General features: G+C 46.2%; 1 protein-coding gene across 2 annotated transcripts in view; it reads left to right on the top strand.

Moving 5' to 3' along the window:
- Positions 1–23287, top strand: part of CFAP46 (cilia and flagella associated protein 46) — a 231327-nt gene that overhangs the window by 98264 nt on the left and 109776 nt on the right. For both annotated transcript variants that reach the window (XM_073685201.1, XM_073685200.1), the window contains exons 28-34: positions 5912–6095; positions 9223–9376; positions 9451–9719; positions 10889–11005; positions 12655–12801; positions 18246–18394; positions 19721–19819. In XM_073685201.1, the coding sequence (XP_073541302.1) occupies positions 5912–6095; positions 9223–9376; positions 9451–9719; positions 10889–11005; positions 12655–12801; positions 18246–18394; positions 19721–19819 (1119 nt within the window). The remainder of the gene's footprint in view (positions 1–5911; positions 6096–9222; positions 9377–9450; positions 9720–10888; positions 11006–12654; positions 12802–18245; positions 18395–19720; positions 19820–23287) is intronic.

The following is a 23287-nucleotide window of genomic DNA, read 5'->3' as shown; positions in this document are numbered from 1 at the left end:
ACTCCTCACAGGGCCCCCCTTCCGCTTATACCCCCACCGCTATCCTGCCTTCAAATCCGGGGGGGGTCCAGTTCAGATCCGGCCCCCTCCCGGACTTCCGCGCCGGCCTGGAGCCCCTTTGGGCATCAGGCTTCTAATTTAGACCGCGGCTCCGGCCTAGCCGAAGCCGCCACCCCCTCTCCGCCCCCGAATGACAAATATGACACTCTACAGTGATATAGAAGGGGCAGATCCAGACTGAAAGGGCGCGATTTCACAGCAAATTGCCGCCCTTTTCAGCTCTCCGCCCCCCTTCTTCCTCAAACATTTACTCCGGCGGCCATTATCTGCTGCAGGAAAAAGATTAACCCTGCAGCTACCGGTCGACAGATACAGACCAGGCCTGCCAGTCTCTGGGGAGGCACAGGACTGTGGATCTTTGGCGCTGGACCTAGAGGCACACTGGTGGGGTAAGATCACAGCTGATGTTCCTCCTCGGCTGTGAATCCATTATTTCTTATAAGCTCCTCTGCACTCTGCATAGCCACCCCTGTGCACTATGCAGGACTCAAGGTCCAAGAGAACCAGGCAGGACTGCTATTATGCACTCTGTACAGCCTGCAGTAATACTCTCCCCAGTGGCAGCACGTACCTGCACTACCAGGACTGCATCCAGACTACTGTGCCAGAGCCCCAAGAAGCCCCTGCCAATTCTTCGGGTCTAATGCCACGCAGGAATGGGTCACTCAGATGTCGCAATCTATGACGCAGTCTAGATAGCCTAACCTCCACATTGCTTCAAGCTCTGCAGCGTCATGCCTCGGCTATGAACGCTACCCAGCAGAGGGAGAGCTCGACTCAGGCTACCCAGCAAAGGGAGAGCTCGACTCAGGGACATGATGACCCGGGCACATCCACGGCTAGGTCAGGACGCAAGCGGACCCATAGGTCACGCTCATCTGCGTCATCCCATAGCACACGGTCATCCCCTTCTAGGGAGAGACACCGTAATTCCAGGTCATTTAGACCGTCCCCTACCAGGGACAAACAATGCAGATCTCCGCAGCGATCCCCGACCAGAGAAGGCCTCCGCCCCACCAGCAAGGAGACGCCTTAGCGATGCACAGGATTCGGAAGACATCTGTGATTCCGACTCTGACAAGGAAACTGAAGGGTCCCTGATCCCAATCCCCCCTAGCAATACAGCGCTAGTTGAGGACGTAATCTCGTCCATCCATCGGGTGCTGGACATTTCTGATTCGCCCCCGGAGGCACCAGAACATTTCCTTTGAAGGAGCTCTGAAGCCGCCTAAGATCTCTCTGACCACCCAGAGTTTAAATCGATCCTTAAATCGCAAATATCTGGAGGCGCGGTACCTCTTCCCATAGGAGGTCACCAAGGAATGGACAGATCCACCCAAAGTGGATCCCCCAGTCTCCCGGCTGGCACCACAATCACTCCTTTCACTGCCAGATAGCTCAACCCTCAGGGATGCAGCAGACCGGCAGGTGGAACGCAAGGCTCGTCCAATTTTCGAGGCCGCAGGGGCCTCCCTAGCTCCCGCGTTCGCTTCAGTTTGGGCTGCCAAGGCCATCCTGGCTTAGCCCCAAAAATTTACAAGCTGGCCTCCAAGCATCTGCTCCTGAGCTGTCGGACCAAGCGGTTCAAATAGCAGTTGTAGCAGATTACATGCTTCATGCAGCTCTGCATTCTGCAAGGGGTGCAGCGGGGATAGCATCAAACGCCATCACAATTCGGCGTATCCTCTGGCTGCCGGGAATGGAAACAGACGCAGCCTCAAGGAAGTCCCTCACGCACCTCCCGTACCTCAGTGGTCGACTTTTTAGCGAACAGTTGGACATGATAATATCCAACGCCACCGGGGGTATGAGTACCTCTCTCCCCCAACCGAAACCCATATGGGAAACTTAACCAAACTCGATTCCGATCCTTTCGGAACTCTTCGGGCTGGTCCGTCTCGCGCCCAGCACAAAATAGCAACCGCTCCCAACGCAGGGACAACTCGCGGTTGACGCAAAAGTTGGACAAGACCTGGCAGTCAAAAGCAGGCCAGTCAAAGTCCAAAGGAGGAAAATCTCAGATTTCCTCCTCATCATGACTCACGGACTCCGGAAGACACCCCACCCGTAGGCTGCCGACTTTTGCTCTTTCATCAAGTCTGGCTGCCTATTACAGAAGACAGGTGGGTCAGGGAACTAGTGTCTTCGGCATACAAGATAGAGTTCACTTCCAACCCACCAAACAGACTCTTTCTTTCTGTTCCCCCAAGGCCGCCAGCCAAGGCTCATGCCTTCCGCCAAGCGGTCTCCTCGCTTCTGCAAGCAGGAGTCATAGTACCGGTCTCCGCGGCCAAGCGCTTCCGAGGGTTCTACTCCAATCTATTCGTAGTCCCCAAGAAAGGAGGCGGCGTACGGCCCATACTGGACCTAAAACAGCTCAACAAATATGTACGGGTACGTCACTTCCGCATGGAGTCCCTTCGGTCCATCATTGCGTCCATGGAGAAGGGAGAATTTCTCGCCTCCATAGACATACAAGACGCATACCTGCATATACCAATTGCACCCGTCCATCTGAGATTTCTCAGGTTCGCAATCGACCAGGACCACTACCTGTTAGTGGCTCTCCCGTTCGGACTCGCCGCGGCTCCCAGAGGGTTTACCAAAGTCATGGCAGCCACCATGGACGTCCTGCAGTCCAGAGGCATAGTAGTCGTTCCATACCTGGATGATCTCCTTATCAAGGCTCCTACTTTCAAGGACTATGAACTCAGCGTCTCAATCACAATCAACACTCTGAGTCGCCTGGGCAGGTTAGTCAACCTACAAAAGTCATCACCAACCCCGAATCAGTCTCTGACCTTCCTGGGAATGCTATTCAACACCTTCAGGGGTCTAGTGCTCCTTCCCAAGGACAAGGCACTCATTCTCCGTCGAGGAGTTCGCACCCTCCTCAGCAAACCCCCTCGATCTCTCCAGTTTGTCATGAGAGTCCTCGACAGGATGATGGCGGCAATAGAAGCGGTCCCATTTGCCCAGCTTCACCTCAGGTCTCTCCAACTACCCATCCTCAAGTCATGGGACAGGAACCCCTTTTTCTCTCGACAGGGAGTTCCAGCTGACGTCGTCAACCAGGAAGTCCCTGCACTGGTGGCTCAAGCCAACCTCACTAACAAAGGGGAAATCCTTTCTCATGGGTCAATGGAAGGTTCTGACCACCGACGCGAGCCTGAGGGGTTGGGGTGTGGTGCACTTACACCACAGAGCACAGGGCAAGTGGTCCCCAGCAGAAGCGACCATGCCCATCAACATCTTGGAAATTCATGCCATCCTCCTGGCGTTGAGAGCCACTTACTGGCAGCCTCTCACATCAGAGTACAGTCGGACAATGCCACGGCTGTGGCATATGTGAATCACCATGGGGGGACCCGCAGTGCCCAGGCGATGCGAGAAGTGACACACATTCTCCACTGGGCGGAAGACACAGGTTCGGTTCTCTCTGCGGTCCACATTCCGGGTGTGGACAACTGGGAAGCAGACTTCCTCAGCCGGCAAGGAATGGACTCGGGAGAGTGGTCTCTCCATCCCGAAGTTTTTCGCCAGATCTGCCATCTCTGGGGGACTCCGGATGTGGACCTAATGGCATCCCACTTCAATACCAAGGTCTCCAACTTCATGGCCAGAACACACGACCCGCGGGCGCTAGGAGCGGACGCCCTGGTTCAGGACTGGACCCAGTTCCAGCTCCTGTACATTTTTTCCACCTCTCCCCCGGATATCCAGAGTGGTGAGGAAGATCAAGCAAGAGGGAGTTCCCACCATCTTAATCGCACCAGACTGGCCCAGACGTACATGGTACGCCGACATCGTACTGCTCATAGCAGACGTCCTCTGGCGTCTCCCCGACAGCCCGGATCTTCTGTCACAAGGCCCGTTCTACCACCATAACTCAGGGGCCCTCAATTTGACGGCGTGGCCATTGAGACCTGGGTTCTAACCCAGTCAGGTTTCTCGCCGCAAGTCATTGCAACCATGATCAGGGCACGGAAGCCAACCTCTGCTAAGATTTATTACCGTACCTGGAAAGCCTTCTTTACTTGGTGCGAATCTCGTGGCCAGACCCCATTCCCTTATTCCCTCCCCAGGGTACTTGGGTTTCTCCAGTCGGGTCTGGAAGCCAGACTGTCCCTGGCCTCCCTTAAGAGCCAGGTGTCAGCTCTCTCAGTGCTTTTTCAGAAGTGCATTGCTAACAAGCCGCAAGTAAGGACATTTCTTCAGGGGGTTTCCCGATTGGTTCCCCCCTACAGACGACCACTAAAAACGTGGGACCTCAGCCTGGTGCTGACAGCATTGCAGGAAACACCTTTGAACCCCTTAGTGAAGTCCCACTCTGCTTCTATCCCAGAAAGTGGTTTTCCTGGTGGCAATCACCTCGCTACGCAGGGTGTCTGAACTGACAGCACTCTCCTGTAGACGGCCCTTCCTGGGTTTTTTTTTTACCAAGACAAGGTAGTTCTCTGTAGGTCCCATCCTTCCTTCTGAAGGTTGTGTCCAACTTCCACCTCAATGAGGAAATTTCACTGCCATTCCTCTGTCTGGCCCCGGTTCATAGAGTGCAGAAGGCTCTGCATACGCTTGACCTTGTCAGGGCATTGCTTATCTATGTGTCTAGGACTGTACCCTTCCGGAAGTCTGATTCTCTTTTCCTTCTTCTGGAAGGTGGCCGCAAGGGTCTGCCAGCTTCCAAAGCTACCCTTGCCAGGTGGATCAAATCCACCATACAAGAGCCCTACTGTCTCAAAAATTCTCCTCTTCCAGCCGGTATTACGGCACACTCTACCACGTGCGGTAGGGGCCTCCTGGGCCATTCGGCACCAGGCTTCGGCACAACAAGTGTGTAAGGCAGCCACCTGGACTAGCCTACACACGTTTACCAAACACTACAGGGTTCATACCCAGTCCTCAGCAGACGCGAGCCTGGGCAGACGTGTTCTGCAGGCGGCGGTGCCCCAATTGTAGGGACCCGTCTACACAATATTCGTCCATTGCTTCCCACCCAGGGACTGCTTTGGGACGTCCAATGGTCCTGCGTCCCCCAATGAGGCGACAGAGTAAAGGAGATTTTTGTGTACTCACCGTAAAATCTCTTTCTCTTAGCCTCTAATTGGGGGACACAGCTCCCACCCTGTTGCCCGTCCCGGGCCGTTGTTATGTTGAGTTCTCATATTGTCTTTTCTTGAGCTCGTACATAGTTGCCTTCCTATAGGCATGGTTATGTTATCCATGTTGCGTTCCTCCTAATGCTTTTGCACAAAACTGGAGAAGGCTGACGCCGTCCAGGGGTGTATACTGCAGAGGAGGAGCCACGCTTAATCTTTTTCAGATTATGCATAGTGTCGCCTCCTAGTGGACAGCAGCATAACACCCATGGTCCTGTGTCCCCCAATTAGAGGCTAAGAAAAAGAGATTTTACGGTGAGTACACAAAAATCTCCTTTTTTTTCCTTTTTCCTCTGCTCGCGCCACTTTTCTAAAAAATTAGGTGGAGTTTATGTAAATATGATTGATCACCCGTTCCAAAAATTTACTATCGCGTGCACCAGAAAACGTCATAAATGATAGGACTCAAATCTCCGCCAGCCATGAGCACGCAGACTGCAAGAGATGCTGAAGAGCAGTGGGCCTCCTCATAGATAAGGCACGCAGCAGACTTTTTATTAAGCTCGGGATTTCATCTTTTACACCCATTGAATCTATGTAGGGCAATTGAGAAATTCGAATAATAATGACATCGGAAATCACTAGTGTCGCTACACTACGGACCAGTGAGGGCTGGTAACCCCTGCTGATGTCTTCTGAACGGTTCCCTTTTAGTTTTTACCTTTATCCGCTGCCATGTTTCTTATTTCCAGCGCACTTTTTAAGCATCGTGTTCTGGTGAAGGCGCGTCTGGGTCATCACTTCTTCATGGACATTCAGAAGTTTAAGGATGAGAGTGAAGACTATGTGTCGTATATTTGGCATCACGTGGCTCTCACCTGCAGGACCGTCCCCGATCAGCTGGCCTGTTATATCAATGCAGTCGATGCCTTGCAGGTACGTGTGTCAGGACTCCTGGAGACGTCTTATGGGAAATTTTAACGCAACACTACATTTTTCCTTAACATATTTTTCATTTGTGCAAATGAGATAATCTTCACCAAAGGATGCTTCTAATAATAAGCTTATTTTGCAAGATAGATAAATAGGGTGTTATAGATTCCCATCTATCCCAATATGTAGTAGGTGTAATAATAATATTAGCAAATACCTCCAATTATAAATTTAGTATAGTTCTCCAGATTCGCTTTTTCTCTTACTCCTTGTACAGGGCATTGCAGTAGCTTAGGTATCCATGGTTATGACCACTCATATAGTGACAGAAAGCGCTTAGCGGTCGTAACCATGGATACCTAAGCTAGTGTAATGCCCTACACATTGGGCAAGCGACGTAGCTAATCAGAAGAACTCTACTACATTTCTAGGTGGAGGTATTTGCTAATATTCTTATTATTACACCTACTACATATTGGGATAGGATCTTGGAGATGGGAATACCCCTTTAATGATGTATTCTCATCTGCCATTCATGCCAGAGATACATATATGTATATGCAGCGGCCATAGCTGGCAGGGATTACCAGAAACGCTGAGACCGCTTTGCCACATGAATGGCTGAGATGGGAATACCTCTTTAAGGGACAATATTGCCTTAATCTTAGAACCTAAATGTAGATGCAGCCTATTACTCTGCATTAGTAATCAGGGAAAAATTGATAACTTGCTATCGGTTAGAGCTTGTTCAGATCTGTGATATTCACGTACAAGTGCTATCCGTGGTATTCACAGATAGCACTTGTACCTGTGATAGCGTATGGATCCATTCACACATCTGTGATTTTTTTTTTTTTTGGACCCACAGGTCCGCAGAAAAATTGCAGAGACATGTCTGACTTTGATCTGAGGGTCGAATCAAAATCGACAATGCCAGTCAATGGGTCTGTGAAAAAAACGGACCGCACTCGGATGACATCAGAGTGCAGTCCGAATTTTCACACTGTCAAAATGGAGAAACTGGAGAATTTTTATTCTTTTATTTGTCCACATACAAGAAAAACGGATGACACCCCTACCACACTCGGATCAAACTCTGATCAGAATAATCCGTCTGTTTTTCTCTTATGTGGAAAAATCAGACGTGTGAATGAGCCCTAAGGGTCACACAGCCCATCGTAATAAAGCAGTAGGCACAGATGTGCACCATTGCTCTATGTCTTTTTGTATGGGACTGACGGAAAAGGCAGATCTCTGTACTCCGCAGCCAATAGAGAATAGTGGTGCACACGCATGGCCACTACCAAAATTCCATTGCCTTTTTTTTTTCGGATCGGTAGGAATACAAGTGGTGAGACCCCCACTGATCTGCAGACTTTGGAAAGGTGATAACATTTAAGGTGGGAATGACCCTTTAAGACAATTCTGTAGTCAAAAATCTCCTATTCACTGCAATGAGAGTGATTTTTAAATGTGCATCATGGTTCCTATATATTGAATGATAGATTTCCAACTCCTCGGAAATGCCTTTGTCGTAGAGATCCGTGCCGGACTCCTACTGGTGACATCTTCTGACAATTTTTACTTGGCTGTTTAGATACTGAGAGTTGAACTTTCCCTTTAAGTGTTATACCTTGTGTCGGCCTATAGATGTCACTGCTGGTAAATGCTTTCTGTCTGCAGACACCTTCAGCATCACAGATTTACCAGCCTCCTGCATTTATTTTTTTTTACTTCCCTGGACGATTTAGGCAAAAATTAATGACGGACACATTTTTACAAAAAAAATCGGAAAACTAAAATGAATCATGTCGAATAGCTGAGACATTAGCAGCATTTCCTCCAAGCTGTAAAAAGATGGAATCGCCATATCCTGCAGGAAATCCACCAGCCTCTGTAAAATCAAGGGCACTTCTAGTTTTTATTAAGTCAGAAGTCCATTGACCTCCATATGAGACTGTGTATATTGAAAATGAATTGCAAGGTTTAAAGGGAACCTGTCGTGTTGAAAATGGTCCCTGATCTGCGGGCGGGGTGGTATCGAGCAGGAGGAGCTGAGCAGATTGATATACAATTTTGCGGGAAAAGGTTCAGTTAAATTTGCATTTTATTCAAACATGTGTATGAGTCAAGTGGGCGGTTCCACGATTGAATAGGACCGCCCCCTGGACCAGGGATTTCAATCAATAAAATACACGTTATACTGAATCTTTTCCAACAATACAATATATCCGTCTGCTCTATACCTTTCTGTCCACAGATCGAAATGCAGGTACACCACGACAGGATCCCTTTAACGTCATAATGATACAGATCCAGCAGAGCTGAACTTGTCCTTTTTGTATTTTTAAATTGTTCTTTCTGCTTTCTGAATAAATATAGGAATAATGCACAGGGTGATGTCACTGAAATACTGCTTATAGGAAGAGGGGAGGAGGGAGCTGCAGCTGCAGTCTCTTTTCTCCATGTCTATGAGACTGCGTTATGTGGGGGGAGCAGAGATAAGAGCACACAGCACTGGTAGTAAACTAGAGAGAGTTTCTCATTTTTTTTTTACATTCAATGAAAGTTATTAAATTAGGTATATAACATTAAGAACATATAATATAATTTTTCTAAAGATGGAGTCTGTTATATTTCTACTGACTCCAACTCCACCCAAAATTAAAGGGGTATTCCCATCTCCACGATCCTATCCCAATATGTATAGTATATGTAATAATAGTATTAGCAAATACCTCCAATTAGAAATGTAGTATAGTTCTCCCGATTCCCCATTGTGCAGGGCATTGCAGTAGCTTAGATATCCATGGTTACGACCACTAACAACGAACTGTTACTATATGAGTCGTCATAACCATGGATACCGAAGTACTGCAATGCCCTGCACATGGGGTAAGCAACATAGCTAATCAGAAGAACTATACTACATTTCTAATTGGAGGTATTTGCTAATATTATTATTATTACACCTACTGCATATTGGGATAGGATCTTGGAGATGGGAATACCCCTTTAAGTCCGACTCTGACCCAACGTCTCCGATTTTCGCTCCGCAGATTCGGTGGTGGATTATAAGATCTTCATAAATTAAATTTATTCCGGCATGTTCTTTTCATTTCCTTTGTAGAAACCAGAAAATGATTGGCAGAAAGTGGAGTACTTACTGGAGCTGTCCGAGTGGTTGTACTGCAGGCAGTTTCCTGTGAGCGACGCTGTTCACCTGCTGGACCGTGCAGTGGATATATTACTCCGTATGAAGTTCACGAGTTGTTCAGAGGAAGGTGAGTGATTTTTTTTTTCTAAGCTATAGTTTACATTATGCAACCCCTGTCATTACTTTATATTGTTAATCAAGGGAAAAGCCAAAAGGTTAAACCAAAAAGTAAGAAGAAACCTTCCCAGAGTAAAGATCCGGCACAAGATGAAGATCTGAATGTAGAAAGTGGTAATCCAGGGATTGGGGACAATGCAGAAGTTTCTTACAACTCATTGGAAGACTTGAGGAATGTGAGACAGCTGGAGGCCTTATCCCGAGCATTCCTGTTAATGGCTGTGATCAGTGGCCGGGGTTCACGGGAGCAGCACTGTCTGATGGCATATGCATGCGTCATGCGTATCTGGCAGGTATGGATTTTCTTTTGCATGTCCACCACAAATTGCATCGTGCATATTTACAGAGATGGATGATGACCATGAAAGCCTTATATTTTTTAAGACTGTAATTCTAGGAGTTTAAAGGAGTATTCCCATCTCCAAGATCCTTTCCCAATATATAGTAGTTGTAATAACAATAACATTAGCAAATACCTCCAAGTAGAAATGTGGTATAGTTCTCCTGATTTGTAATGTCACTTACCTCATGTGCAGGGCATTGCAGTAGCTTAGGTATCCATGGTTACGACCACTCATTGTGACATTTAGTTAGGTAATTAGCTCATTGCTATTGGTTGTAAACATCGCAATCTCTCGATCGCTGGGGGTCTTAAAAGTTGGACCACTAGCAAAAAAGAGCAAGTTATCCCTTAACCTATTGATAACTTGTTCGGTTTTTTTTTAGGAATAACCCTTTAAATCTGTTTCTGGCTGAATTGTCTCCTGTATTCCTTATAAAGTAATTTTACTTTTTTTTCTTATTTAAGTATTTTCCAAGTATTATAAAGTTATGAATTTGTATAATATACATTATTACCTTATTTTTCTTCCTTCTTTCCCACACACCATGCTGCTTTTTCAGTACCCAGTTCATGTCCCTTTAGAAGCTACTTTTAACTGCTGCTCAGTAAAGATCTGCACACTTTATTCTATCAGAGCATGTGAATTCCCCTGTCTGCCTCCTGGGTGGGGAGTAAAGAGGCTCAGAAAGGGAGAATCCAGTACACAGATTGATTACATTTTGTGTAGGGGATTTTCCCTATCTGAGCCTCTCCGCTCCCTTCCCCTGTACTCAGACAGGGGAATTCACATATACAGATTGTTTGAATACTATGCAGAGATCTTTGCTGAGCAGCAGTTAAAAGCAGCTTCTAAAGGAGCATGAATTGGGAAATAGCACTGCAGCATATGGTGAGGGAGAAAATAATGAAGTATATCACAAACGTTCATAACTTTGCAATGCCTGGAAAATAATTAAATTTAAAAAAAAGTTGAGTTACTCTTTAACATTTTCAAAATTGGGCAGATCTCGCCCTTATAATATGTGAAGAGGGATAAAGGCTACAGTTTGATTTATGGGAAAATGTCATACTGCCCCATATTCATTTGGTAAGGACATCCGATGTGTCTTTTTACAATAGGTGTCAATGCCTGCAGCAGGAATCTTTATTAAATCATTACAAAAATACCCAGCGCCTGCGCAAAATCCGCAATCTGCATCGAGCCAAAAGGAAAAACGGAAGAAGGAAGGGAACGAGGTAAAGAAACTCCGGCGAGGAAATAGCGGATGGTCGCATCTGAAGCGTAAAAATAGTAAACACATACAGTATCCATTTATTAATGTACTCCACATTGTCCGAGTCTTACAGCTGTATCGCCTGTAGGGCAGGAATATTGGGTCCATCCTTTATTCAGATTATGAGCTTTATCTTGGACGTTCACCTGCAAAGTATTTTTTTTTGTCTTTCCAGAATTGAGACTGATAATATATAAGATTGTCCTACTAGTAAGATACAGCTCTATAGCAGGGAGTGCAGAGCCTGATTACTGTCATTAGTTTACTGGGTGCTTTAAAGGCCTGGCGCGTATTTTCTTGGCCTTCTATGATGTAATTGGTGGAGAAAGGTTGAACTTGATGGACCTAGGTCTCTTTTTCAACTTATTTAACTATATATTTAGTTTTTAGTAGTAGAAGTATATTCTCCAGTATATTCTGCAATGAATGAACATTATTGAGGGCAGAAACTTCTCTGCTGGATGATAGGATAATTAGTAAGACATTGGGATGGACATGACTGACTGATTGATCATGGAGTTGTTTCTGACTCTGACTGTGGCTGATACAGGAGTTGGATACAAGCTCTGAATGATGGACTCTTACAAGGTGGGCATGTGGAACAAAGTCTCTCGTGGTGACTTCAGGTGTAGGGGAAGTGCACAGGATCTGGCTTTAATTGGTGGAAAATATTAAGGCTCTGACTAAGGCCACGGCCTCACTATCAGTATTTGGTCAGTATTCAGTCAGTATTTTTTCTCAGGAGTGGGAGCCAAAACCAGGTGAGGAACAATCAGAGAAAAGGTATAATAGAAACAAGTCACCAATTCTGCATTTATCACCCACTTCTGGTTTTGGCTCCCACTCCTGAGAAAAAATACTGACCGAATACTGACCAAATACTGATAGTGGGGCCGTGACCTTGTGGGCAAAATCTCCGGGAAGGAAATGTCTGAGACTTTCATAGCTACAAGAGTTGGACTTATTATGAACTAACTTTGGCTGATAGAGGAGACAATAAGCCCAGATTCTGATTGTGAATGGTGGAGTGGATAGAAGCTTTGGTCAGTGGGTAAAATCTTTATTAGCTGGGCAACAAAAATGCAGGATCTTTCTTTTGGATTCTGACAGATGATGCAGGATCTGGCTTAGGTGGAGGCCTAATATATACCAGGATGCTAACAAGTGGAGCAGGTCCTTACTGACAGCTAGGACACAATTTATCTTTGGTTGACCGAGGAGGCAAAGGTGCTGGTTTTAGTAGGTACAGGAGTAGAACATGGGATCTGGATGTGGTGTATGCTGGAGATATACCGGGGTGCTGACCAGTGTTCAGGTCCGCACTTTTGGTTTTTGGACGAGATAGAGTCACTGGTTTTTGTAGGTACAAAAGTATTTTCTTCCTTCTCTCCTAAACACTATGCTGCAGTGCTGATCCAGTGCCCAGTTCATGCTCCTTTACAAGCTGCTTTCAACTGCTGCTCACTAAAGATCTGCACAATGCACTGGGTGGCGGGGATAGCTCGAGGCTCTCAATATGGATGCAAAGTAAACGATAAATTCAATATATCATTATATTTTACAGTTTTTGTCATTTCAACTCTTTATTTAATTTTTTTAATTACAATCAAGGAAAAGCCCAGGAGAAAAGCCCATATAGACGCCTTACCTTCTACTGCGGAGGAATGGGCCGGCTTTGAGTGTCCTGATGAAGTCCGAGATGCTTTTAGACAAGATACATCTTACCAGATCATAAACCGGAGCACAATTGTAAAACCAGTAAGTAAGGCATTAGTACCAGTACATACCAGTATGTCGTTATTAATAAGTCCTCTTTGTGGGACTTTGGTTGGTTTGCGGCTTTGGGTTTTTTGACCCCACATTTTATTGTCGTTTCATATAATTAATTACATTTGCATATTTTTCCAATGGGGCATTGCATGTAAAGGGTGTCTCAGTCAGAATGTTCGGCTTAGCTAATAAAGTCATGCTCGCAAGGGTTGGATATTGACTTATAGGGTAGCTACCGTCAACAGGTGGCATTAGTAATCATTTTTTTTTTCCTTTGGCAGAGAGCTCATTTGCATATGTGGCTCCCAGTGAGCATTGGTCTCCTTAATATGAGCCAGTAGCAGTAATGTTACATTCCTTTAGGGCAAATTGTCTCTTTAGAGAGGAAGAGGACAAGAATTCTAGCTCCAGCTATTGAAAGTAGCGATCCTAGAAGTCAAAATCGACTTTTTAGCAAGCCTTGCAATATGACTTAGGATAAAAGCCAAAGCGGAATCTTAATTTACAGACACGGTGTTGGCCCTCATTAGTGCAAAGTATGAGATCTGATTTGGTTAGGTGAGAGGCTCTAGACTGGGGTCTAAAGGGTAACGTTTCTCCTTATGGAGAGTGACAAGTCAAGCCTGGCATGTCAGAGTGAGGAGACTTATAGGCCATGCATGCTCCTCTGGGAAATATACAAATTGCTCTTCAAATAGGAAGAGGATTAGAACTCTAGCGCCACCTATTGAAAACAGCGATCCTAAAAATCAATGTCGACTCTTTAACGAGCCTTGCAATATGACTTAGAATAAAAGCCAAACCAGAATCTCAATAGGAGCCTGCATGGCATATAAGTCTCCTCACTCTGACATGCAAGGCTTGGCTTGTCACTCTCTACAAGGAGAAACATTACCCTTTAGACCCCAGTCCAGATTCTTCTAGGGTAAAATACTGCAGAACATCCTGGAAGTGAAGTAATATTATAGAGTCAAATGTAATAAATTGCAGTTTTAAGAGTTCTTGTGATGTGTGAAGAGGCATTGCTTACATTGCTTACATTGCTTCAGAAAGGTAATTGGTAATTCATTAGGGAATGTGTGTTTTTGTTCTTTGGTATTGAACAGCAGAGATTCCAGATTTTCGGCCTTTAAAGCACAGCCCTGCTGTCAGGAACTTCTCACACAATGCAGACATTTCTTATTTTTGTGGATTTTTGTTTTGTTTGTTTTTGAGCTTTTACTGAAATTTCCGTTCTCGGTTTTCTCTAATAAAGTCAATGTCGACCTTTAAAGCAGATCTGCCCCCAGATTTCACAACACAAACTTCATTCATAAATAAACTGACCTGAGATTACTGTGTTAGAACGGTTGTGGAATCCTGATATTAAAATGAGCATTTCTCAGGCGCATCATTGACTTTTTGACTTCTGCCTGCCCACCATAGCGCGTGAGTTTACGAGGAAGGTGGAGGCCGGATTTCCTGACACCTTGCCACAGGATCAAGGGGGCACTTTTTCCGCCAATCCGGAGGGTGTGAGGCGGTTTTAGGGAGTAATGTGAGTGTCTTTAGAGCCATGCGGTGCTACTTGTCACCCACCGCTCCATTCAGACTTTCAGATTCCTTGTTGATCATTCCGGTAGGCCCGCACAACGGCCTGGCCGCCACTAAGGTCACCATTGCTTGCTGGATTTGGTCAGCTATTATCGAAGCATATATGGTGAAGGCCAGTTCTCCCCCTTTCTGCATAAGGGCAAACTTTTCTCAAGCTGTAGGGGCTTCCTGGGTCGTCCGTCACCAGGCATCTATCTACATCTACTTGTTCATCATTTCATACCTTCTCTAAGTTTTATCTTTACTTCGGCAGACTCAAGTCATGTCAGGAAGAGAGGAATTTGCCGCACACTCTTATTTCAACAATGCAAGAGTTTTATTTCCATGTGAAGGCATATAAAAGGCGTGTTCAGACTTTAAAGGTGCAGAGACATAGCGACATAGTTTCTTAATTTTATCACTTTATCACAAAATTACTTTAGGGAAAAGAGAAATAGACACGTCATCAGTGTCATGATAAACAATACAAACCAAGGTTATATATACAGTACAGACCAAAAGTTTGGACACACCTTCTCATTTAAAAATATTTTTGTATTTTCATAACTATGAAAATTGTACATTCACACTGAAGGCATCAAAACTATGAATTAACACATGTGGAATTATATACTTAACAAAAAAGTGTGAAACAACTGAAAATATGTCTTATATTCTAGGTTCTTCAAAGTAGCCACCTTTTGCTTTGATGACTGCTTTGCACACTCTTGGCATTCTCTGGATGAGCTTCAAGAGGTAGTCACCGGAAATGGTTTTCACTTCACAGGTGTGCCCTGTCAGGTTTAATAAGTGGGATTTCTTGCCTTATAAATGGGGTTGGGACCATCAGTTGTGTTGTGCAGAAGTCTGATGGATACACAGCTGATAGTCCTACTGAATAGACTGTTAGAATTTGTATTATGGCAAGAAAAAAGCAGCTAAGTAAAGAAAAACGAGTGGCCATCATTACTTTAAGAAATGAAGGTCAGTCAGTGCGAAAAATTGGGCAAACTTTGAAAGTGTCCCCAAGTGCAGTTGCAAAAACCATCAAGCGCTACAAAGAAACTGGCTCACATGAGGACTGCCCCAGGAAAGGAAGACCAAGAGTCACCTCTGCTTCTGAGGATAAGTTTATCCGAGTCACCAGCCTCAGAAATCGCAGGTTAACAGCAGCTCAGATTAGAGACCAGGTCAATGCCACACAGAGTTCTAGCAGCAGACACATCTGTACAACAACTGTTAAGAGGAGACTTTGTGCAGCAGGCCTTCATGGTAAAATAGCTGCTAGGAAACCACTGCTAAGGACAGGCAACAAGCAGAAGAGACTTGTTTGGGCCAAAGAACACAAGGAATGGACATTAGACCAGTGGAAATCTGTGCTTTGGTCTGATGAGTCCAAATTTGAGATCCAACCACCGTGTCTTTGTGCGACGCAGAAAAGGTGAACGGATGGACTCTACATGCCTGGTTCCCACCGTGAAGCATGGAGGAGGAGGTGTGATGGTGTGGGGGTGCTTTGCTGGTGACACTGTTGGGGATTTATTCAAAATTGAAGGCATACTGAACCAGCATGGCTACCACAGCATCTCGCAGCGGCATGCTATTCCATCCGGTTTGCGTTTAGTTGGACCATCATTTATTTTTCAACAGGGCAATGACCCCAAACACCTCCAGGCTGTGTAAGGGCTATTTGACCAAGAAGGAGAGTGATTGGGTGCTACACCAGATGACCTGGCCTCCACAGTCACCAGACCTGAACCCAATCGAGATGGTTTGGGGTGAGCTGGACCGCAGAGTGAAGGCAAAAGGGCCAACAAGTGCTAAGCGTCTCTGGGAACTCCTTCAAGATTGTTGGAAGACCATTTTCGGTGACTACCTCTTGAAGCTCATCAAGAGAATGCCAGGAGTGTGCAAAGCAGTCATCAAAGCAAAAGGTGGCTACTTTGAAGAACCTAGAATATAAGACATATTTTCAGTTGTTTCACACTTTTTTGTTAAGTATATAATTCCACATGTGTTAATTCATAGTTTTGATGCCTTCAGTGTGAATGTACAATTTTCATAGTTATGAAAATACAAAAATATTTTTAAATGAGAAGGTGTGTCCAAACTTTTGGTCTGTACTGTACATATATACAAATTGAAGAAGTTAATGCATGAGAAAATACAGCGATTTAAAGATGTCACATGGATTAAGTAAATCAAACCAGTAATAAGAATATGGGGTTAATCTGCAGGTTAGTAGCGTTCTGAACCTGTCCGCCGCCCGCACTTAGAGACCCACTGACGAGAGGTAATGAACTTTATTCCTCCCAGCAACGTTTGGGTTGCAGTTACGGGGGAGGCGCGTGTATAGAGAGCGGCGGCTGTAACTGCACCCCCAGCACTGACTGACAGCCGGCCCTAATGCTGATGCTGCTGTCAGTCAGTGTGGGGGCACGGTTACAGCCACCGCTCTCTATACACAGAGCAGTGATTGAACCAGCGCCGCACCCATGACTGCAACCCAAACGCTACCAGGGGGAATAAAATTCATTGCCTCTCGCTCTAAGTTCGGGCTCCAGACAGGTTCAGAATGCTATTAACCTGCAGATTAACCCCAAATCTCCAGGTTAATAGCATTTTTTCACATGACTTTAAAGGAAACATGTGAACAGGTATTCCTAATTTAAACTAAAGCCACCACCTTTAATGTATTTTTTAACACAATTCAGCAACCTGTGTATAAGCCACCAACTTCCTCTGCATATCCAAAAAAATATGTTTTATAATCCCCAATATGCCGCGATCTGATCCGATCCGACGGTCACCCAATCGCCATCGCCCTGCCTTGCTTGATGTGTATGACTTTTTCCTATGTCATCAGCACAGCACCACCAATCTAGCTCCTTTGCGGGCGTGCATTGCTCTGCTGCCCTTCTAAGAGTCTTGTAAGTGGCACATGCGCATTAGAGTGCCCTCAGCAGGGCAAGAGCGCCTGTGCAGGTCTGGTCTGGTCTGCGCTGTGTGCCTGTGCAGGTCTGGTCTGGACTGTGCTGTGCGCCTGGGCAGGTCTGTGCTGTGCGCCTGGGCAGGTCTGTGCTGTGCGCCTGGGCAGGTCTGTGCTGAGCGCCTGTGCAGGTCTGGTCTGGACTGTGCTGTGCGCCTGGGCAGGTCTGTGCTGTGCGCCTGGGCAGGTCTGTGCTGTGCGCCTGGGCAGGTCTGTGCTGAGCGCCTGGGCAGGTCTGTGCTGAGCGCCTGAGCAGGTCTATGCTGTGCTGTATGCCTGTGCAGGTCTGTGCTGTGCCTCTGTGCAGGTCTGTGCTGTGCCCCTGTGCAGGTCTGTGCTGTGCCCCTGTGCAGGTCTGTGCTGTGCCCCTGTGCAGGTCTGTGCTGTGCCCCTGTGCAGGTCTGTGCTGTGCCCCTGTGCAGGTCTGTGCTGTGTTCCTGTGCAGGTCTGTGCTGTGTTCCTGTGCAGGTCTGTGCTGTGCCCCTGTGCAGGTCTGTGCTGTGCCCCTGTGCAGGTCTGTGCTGTGCCCCTGTGCAGGTCTGTGCTGTGCCCCTGTGCAGGTCTGTGCTGTGCCTCCTAGTTCTGTCTGAATAAACAGCATTCTAACACTTAATAAAAACCTGTACATGTACACGAGCGTGAGGACGTATTCACATGCAGCAGATTTGTTGCAGAGACGCTGTATCTGGGATTGTACTTCAGTCTCATTCATCTGAATGCGGATGTTTCGGCAGCCTGTGCTTGGATTTCCGCAGCTTCCTCCAGATTTATGTTACAGTCATAGTTATGACCGCATTAGAACACGCAGTTAATCATGAAGACTCCTGGGCTTTAATCACTATGACTATGTGTAATATGCCTTGTATTACAGACGTACAGTCTTTACTACCTGGATTTGCTAGTAAAGGAGTTGCAGGACATCTCATTCACTCACCTGAGCCTCCCTGTTCTCCAGCTTGAAGAAGTGATTGCGCATGACGTTGTGCAGAGTAAAAGCCTCTCAGATCTCTATCACCTGAGGTCAGTACGATCTGTTCACATATATATTTAGTACTTAAAGAGAATCTATCAGTAGCATCAAGCCTCCTGAGCCGTCTATATGGGCATGTAGGTCATAGGAAGCTGAATAAAATGATGCCTTGATATTTGTGATCTGATGTTTTATTCCAGAGAAATCTATATTTTTGCTTAATATGTAAATGATCCTTTAAGATCTATGGGCGAGGCACAAATCTCCCTGAGAATCTGCCTCCAGAGCTTGTTTTAAATAAAAAGGGGCGTTACCAGTGTGTGACATGTAGATCAGGAGAGCAGACTGTCAGTCATTACATGTCTCACACTGGTAACACCTCCTTTCATTTCAAATAATCTCGGAAGGGGTGGTCGGCACGTGTCCACTGCAGCTAATCAGTAGTAGCAATAATTGGCTTTAGCTGACAATCGCTAGTGAAAAAGAAGAGGAAACCAATGGGGAATATGACCAGCGGGTCTGAGGATGGTGAGTATGTGCTATTTCTTAAAGCGAAAAAACCCTTTAAACATGAGTCATAACACATAAGATGATATACATCAATTTGATATTGTCACGTCTGTAGCAACCTGTATGATAAATGTATCGCATTATTTATAACGATCTCTGATCAAAAAAAATAAAAACTTTAGCAGAATTGCTTTTTTTTTATGCATTTTTGCCATAATGTAAATTGAATGCAATTGGAAATTTATCAAAACATGGCACTTACGTACAACTCGCCATACAAAGACTTACACAGCAACATGGAATTGGGAGTAAAAAAAGGTCAAATAAAAAAATGTTTAAAAAATAAAAACATAAAATAAAAAATAATAAAAATAAAATAATAAGCACAATAAATAATGTTAGCAAATACCTCCAATTAGAAATGTAGTATAGTTCTTCTGATTCGCCATGTCGTTTACCCCATGTGCATGGTATTGCAGTAGCTTATTTATCAATAGTTACCACTACTCTCAGCTAGCTAACTGTCACAATATGAGTGATCGTAACTATGGATACCTAAGCTTCTGCTATGGCCTGCATGTGGGGTAAGCAACATAGCTAATCAGAAGAATCATGCTGCATTTCTAATTGGAGGTATTTGCTAATATTATTATTATTACACCAACTACATATTGTGATAGGATTTTGGAGATGAGAATACCCCTTTAATGAGCGGCCACGCTACAACTTTCCTACATCTTTACATGGATGGATCTTTTATGGAACGTGTTTCTCTCGTCCAGGGATATTACTTGCATATAGACATGTCGGTCACTTCATGTAAAATGAGAATAATTTCTGTACTTTTTTCCGTCCTTCTTTAATAGACTTTCTCAAGTGTGTACCAACCTAAAATTATACCACGCCGTCCGCTATCACCAGAGAGCAGCCGGGGATGTGATCATTAGTGAATACGAGCAGATAAGGTAAATCGTAACATTTTTACAGATTTTCTTGTTTTCAATGTGACTTAAAATCCTTCATTTTTTACTTAGTTAGGATGCGAGCGTTACAGAAAGACATCAGAAGAAAGAAAAGTACTGGTAATTCTCTCACATTTTCCCACCGCAGTGGCCCTCAGTGTAAAGATGCAGGATGGGATGTCTTAGGAAACAAGGATTTACTGGGTGAATGGCAGGGTGTTTGAGGTTAAAGGAGAAATATATGGCCCCAAACATTTGGGTTCATATTAAATAAACATGGCAGGTACTCTCCCTCCCCTGTTCTAGCAGCATCTCTCTTTGGCTGCTCCTGTCTCTGTTTACGTGCTGCAGCGGTGATTTAACCGACTACAGCACACTTCACCGCTGCAGCCAATCACTTATCTCAGTGGCTCTGCCGATACGGACTCCACGAACCGCTTAGCTCAGTGATTGGCTGCAGCGGTGATGTGTTTTGCAGTCGTGATGTCACTTTTGCAGCCAATATACAGAGACAGGAGCAGCTGCAGCAGCGGAGAGCCAACGCTAGACCCAGCAAGGTTGAGAATCTAGTGTTTGTGGATTTATATGTAGACAAGCATTTGCATTTGGAGCCATAATTTTTGAAGGTGAAAAACCCCTTTAAGGTGAAAGAAGTCTCTTCCAATCAGCTCACATGATTATTGGGGCAAGTAAGATGTCCTCTTTACCCCCGCAGAGGTATTCACTTCTCTATAAAGGGGACCTGGAACTCGATTCATGCTGCCCAAATTACTGAAACAGGAATCTGCATCCAAGTAGATTTCTATCTGAAATGCTTCTTTAAAGATCCGGCCAAGGTCCATGACAATAGACAAGACTAGTCCGGCTCTGCTCCCAGCCGGCTCTTCCCAGTGCTGCCAGAGGTGATTGTCTGGTCTCTCGCTATGGGAGAGACTTGTCAATCACCTGCAGCAGTGCTGGGAGTAGCCGGCCAGGGGCGGCACCAGACTAATCTGGTCTCCGACTACGATCACCAGCCGAATCTTTAAAGAATGTTTTCTCTGAAACGCATGAGCCTTTTAGAGAAAAATATACCTGGCTGCAATCGTGCAGCCAGACTGAGACTCATGCAGCCCGCAATCTTGGACATTTATGGCATATCCACCGATTAGGACTTACATGTCTAATTAATGCAAGTCCGATCTTTGAGATTCACATCCGACTTGAGGACTATACCCCACCTCAAGCTGCTGTGAACGGAAGGATGACACATGCGCTGCTCCCTCCAATTGTTTCTATGGGCATTCTGCTCAGCTTTAAGCCAATGATGTTGCATTTTTGGCTGCTGCAAGGAATCAAGCAACATCTGCTGGCACTGCGAATGGCCCCATACACATTAGATAAGAGTCAGCTGAACGTTTGTTTTGCCGGCGGCGATCTTTCCCGACTCCCCCATACATTCACCATCTTTCCCGACTCCCTCATACATTCACCATCTTTCCCGACTCCCCCATACATTCACCATCTTTCCCGACTCCCCCAAACATTCACCATCTTTCCCTACTCCCCCATACATTCACCATCTTTCCCTACTCCCCCATACATTCACCATCTTTCCCGACTCCCCCATACATTCACCATCTTTCCCGACTCCCCCATACATTCACCATCTTTCCCGACTCCCCCATACATTCACCATCTTTCCCGACTCCCCCATACATTCACCATCTTTCCCGACCTCCCCATACATTCACCATCTTTCCCTACTCCCCCACACATTCACCATCTTTCCCGACCTCCCCATACATTCACCATCTTTCCCTACTCCCCCATACATTCACCATCTTTCCCGACCTCCCCATACATTCACCATCTTTCCCGACTCCCCCACACATTCACCATCTTTCCCGACTCCCCCACACATTCACCATCTTTCCCGACTCCCCCACACATTCACCATCTTTCCCGACTCCCCCACCCATTCACCATCTTTCCCGACTCCCCCACACATTCACCATCTTTCCCGACTCCCCCACACATTCACCATCTTTCCCGACTCCCCCACACATTCACCATCTTTCCCGACTCCCCCATACATTCACCATCTTTCCCGACTCCCCCACACATTCACCATCTTTCCCGACTCCCCCACACATTCACCATCTTTCCCGACTCCCCCACACATTCACCATCTTTCCCGACTCCCCCACACATTCACCATCTTTCCCGACTCCCCCACACATTCACCATCTTTCCCGACTCCCCCACACATTCACCATCTTTCCCGACTCCCCCACACATTCACCATCTTTCCCGACTCCCCCACACATTCACCATCTTTCCCGACTCCCCCACACATTCACCATCTTTCCCGACTCCCCCACACATTCACCATCTTTCCCGACTCCCCCACACATTCACCATCTTTCCCGACTCCCCCACACATTCACCATCTTTCCCGACTCCCCCACACATTCACCATCTTTCCCGACTCCCCCACACATTCACCATCTTTCCCGACTCCCCCACACATTCACCATCTTTCCCGACTCCCCCACACATTCACCATCTTTCCCGACTCCCCCACACATTCACTATCTTTCCCGACCTCCCCATACATTCACCATCTTTCCCTACTCCCCCACACATTCACCATCTTTCCCGACTCCCCCACACATTCACCATCTTTCCCGACTCCCCCACACATTCACCATCTTTCCCGACTCCCCCATACATTCACCATCTTTCCCGACTCCCCCATACATTCACCATCTTTCCCGACCTCCCCATACATTCACCATCTTTCCCTACTCCCCCACACATTCACCATCTTTCCCGACTCCCCCACACATTCACCATCTTTCCCGACTCCCCCATACATTCACCATCTTTCCCGACTCCCCCATACATTCACCATCTTTCCCGAGTCCCCCATACATTCACCATCTTTCCCGACTCCCCCATACATTCACCATCTTTCCCTACTCCCCCATACATTCACCATCTTTCCCGACCTCCCCATACATTCACCATCTTTCCCGACTCCCCCACACATTCACCATCTTTCCCGACTCCCCCACACATTCACCATCTTTCCCGACTCCCCCATACATTCACCATCTTTCCCGACTCCCCCATACATTCACCATCTTTCCCGACTCCCCCATACATTCACCATCTTTCCCGACTCCCCCATACATTCACCATCTTTCCCGACTCCCCCATACATTCACCATCTTTCCCGACTCCCCCACACATTCACCATCTTTCCCGACTCCCCCACACATTCACCATCTTTCCCGACTCCCCCACACATTCACCATCTTTCCCGACTCCCCCACACATTCACCATCTTTCCCGACTCCCCCACACATTCACCATCTTTCCCGACTCCCCCATACATTCACCATCTTTCCCGACTCCCCCATACATTCACCATCTTTCCCGACTCCCCCATACATTCACCATCTTTCCCGACTCCCCCATACATTC

Source organism: Phyllobates terribilis, unplaced genomic scaffold (assembly GCF_046119375.1).
Source record: "Phyllobates terribilis strain yellow unplaced genomic scaffold, ASM4611937v1 Scaffold_5__5_contigs__length_657084704, whole genome shotgun sequence".
In the NCBI taxonomy this organism is placed as follows: Eukaryota; Metazoa; Chordata; class Amphibia; order Anura; family Dendrobatidae; genus Phyllobates; species Phyllobates terribilis.
The sequence above is the reverse complement of the archived record's forward strand: the minus strand, read 5'-3'. Positions and strand labels throughout refer to the sequence as shown.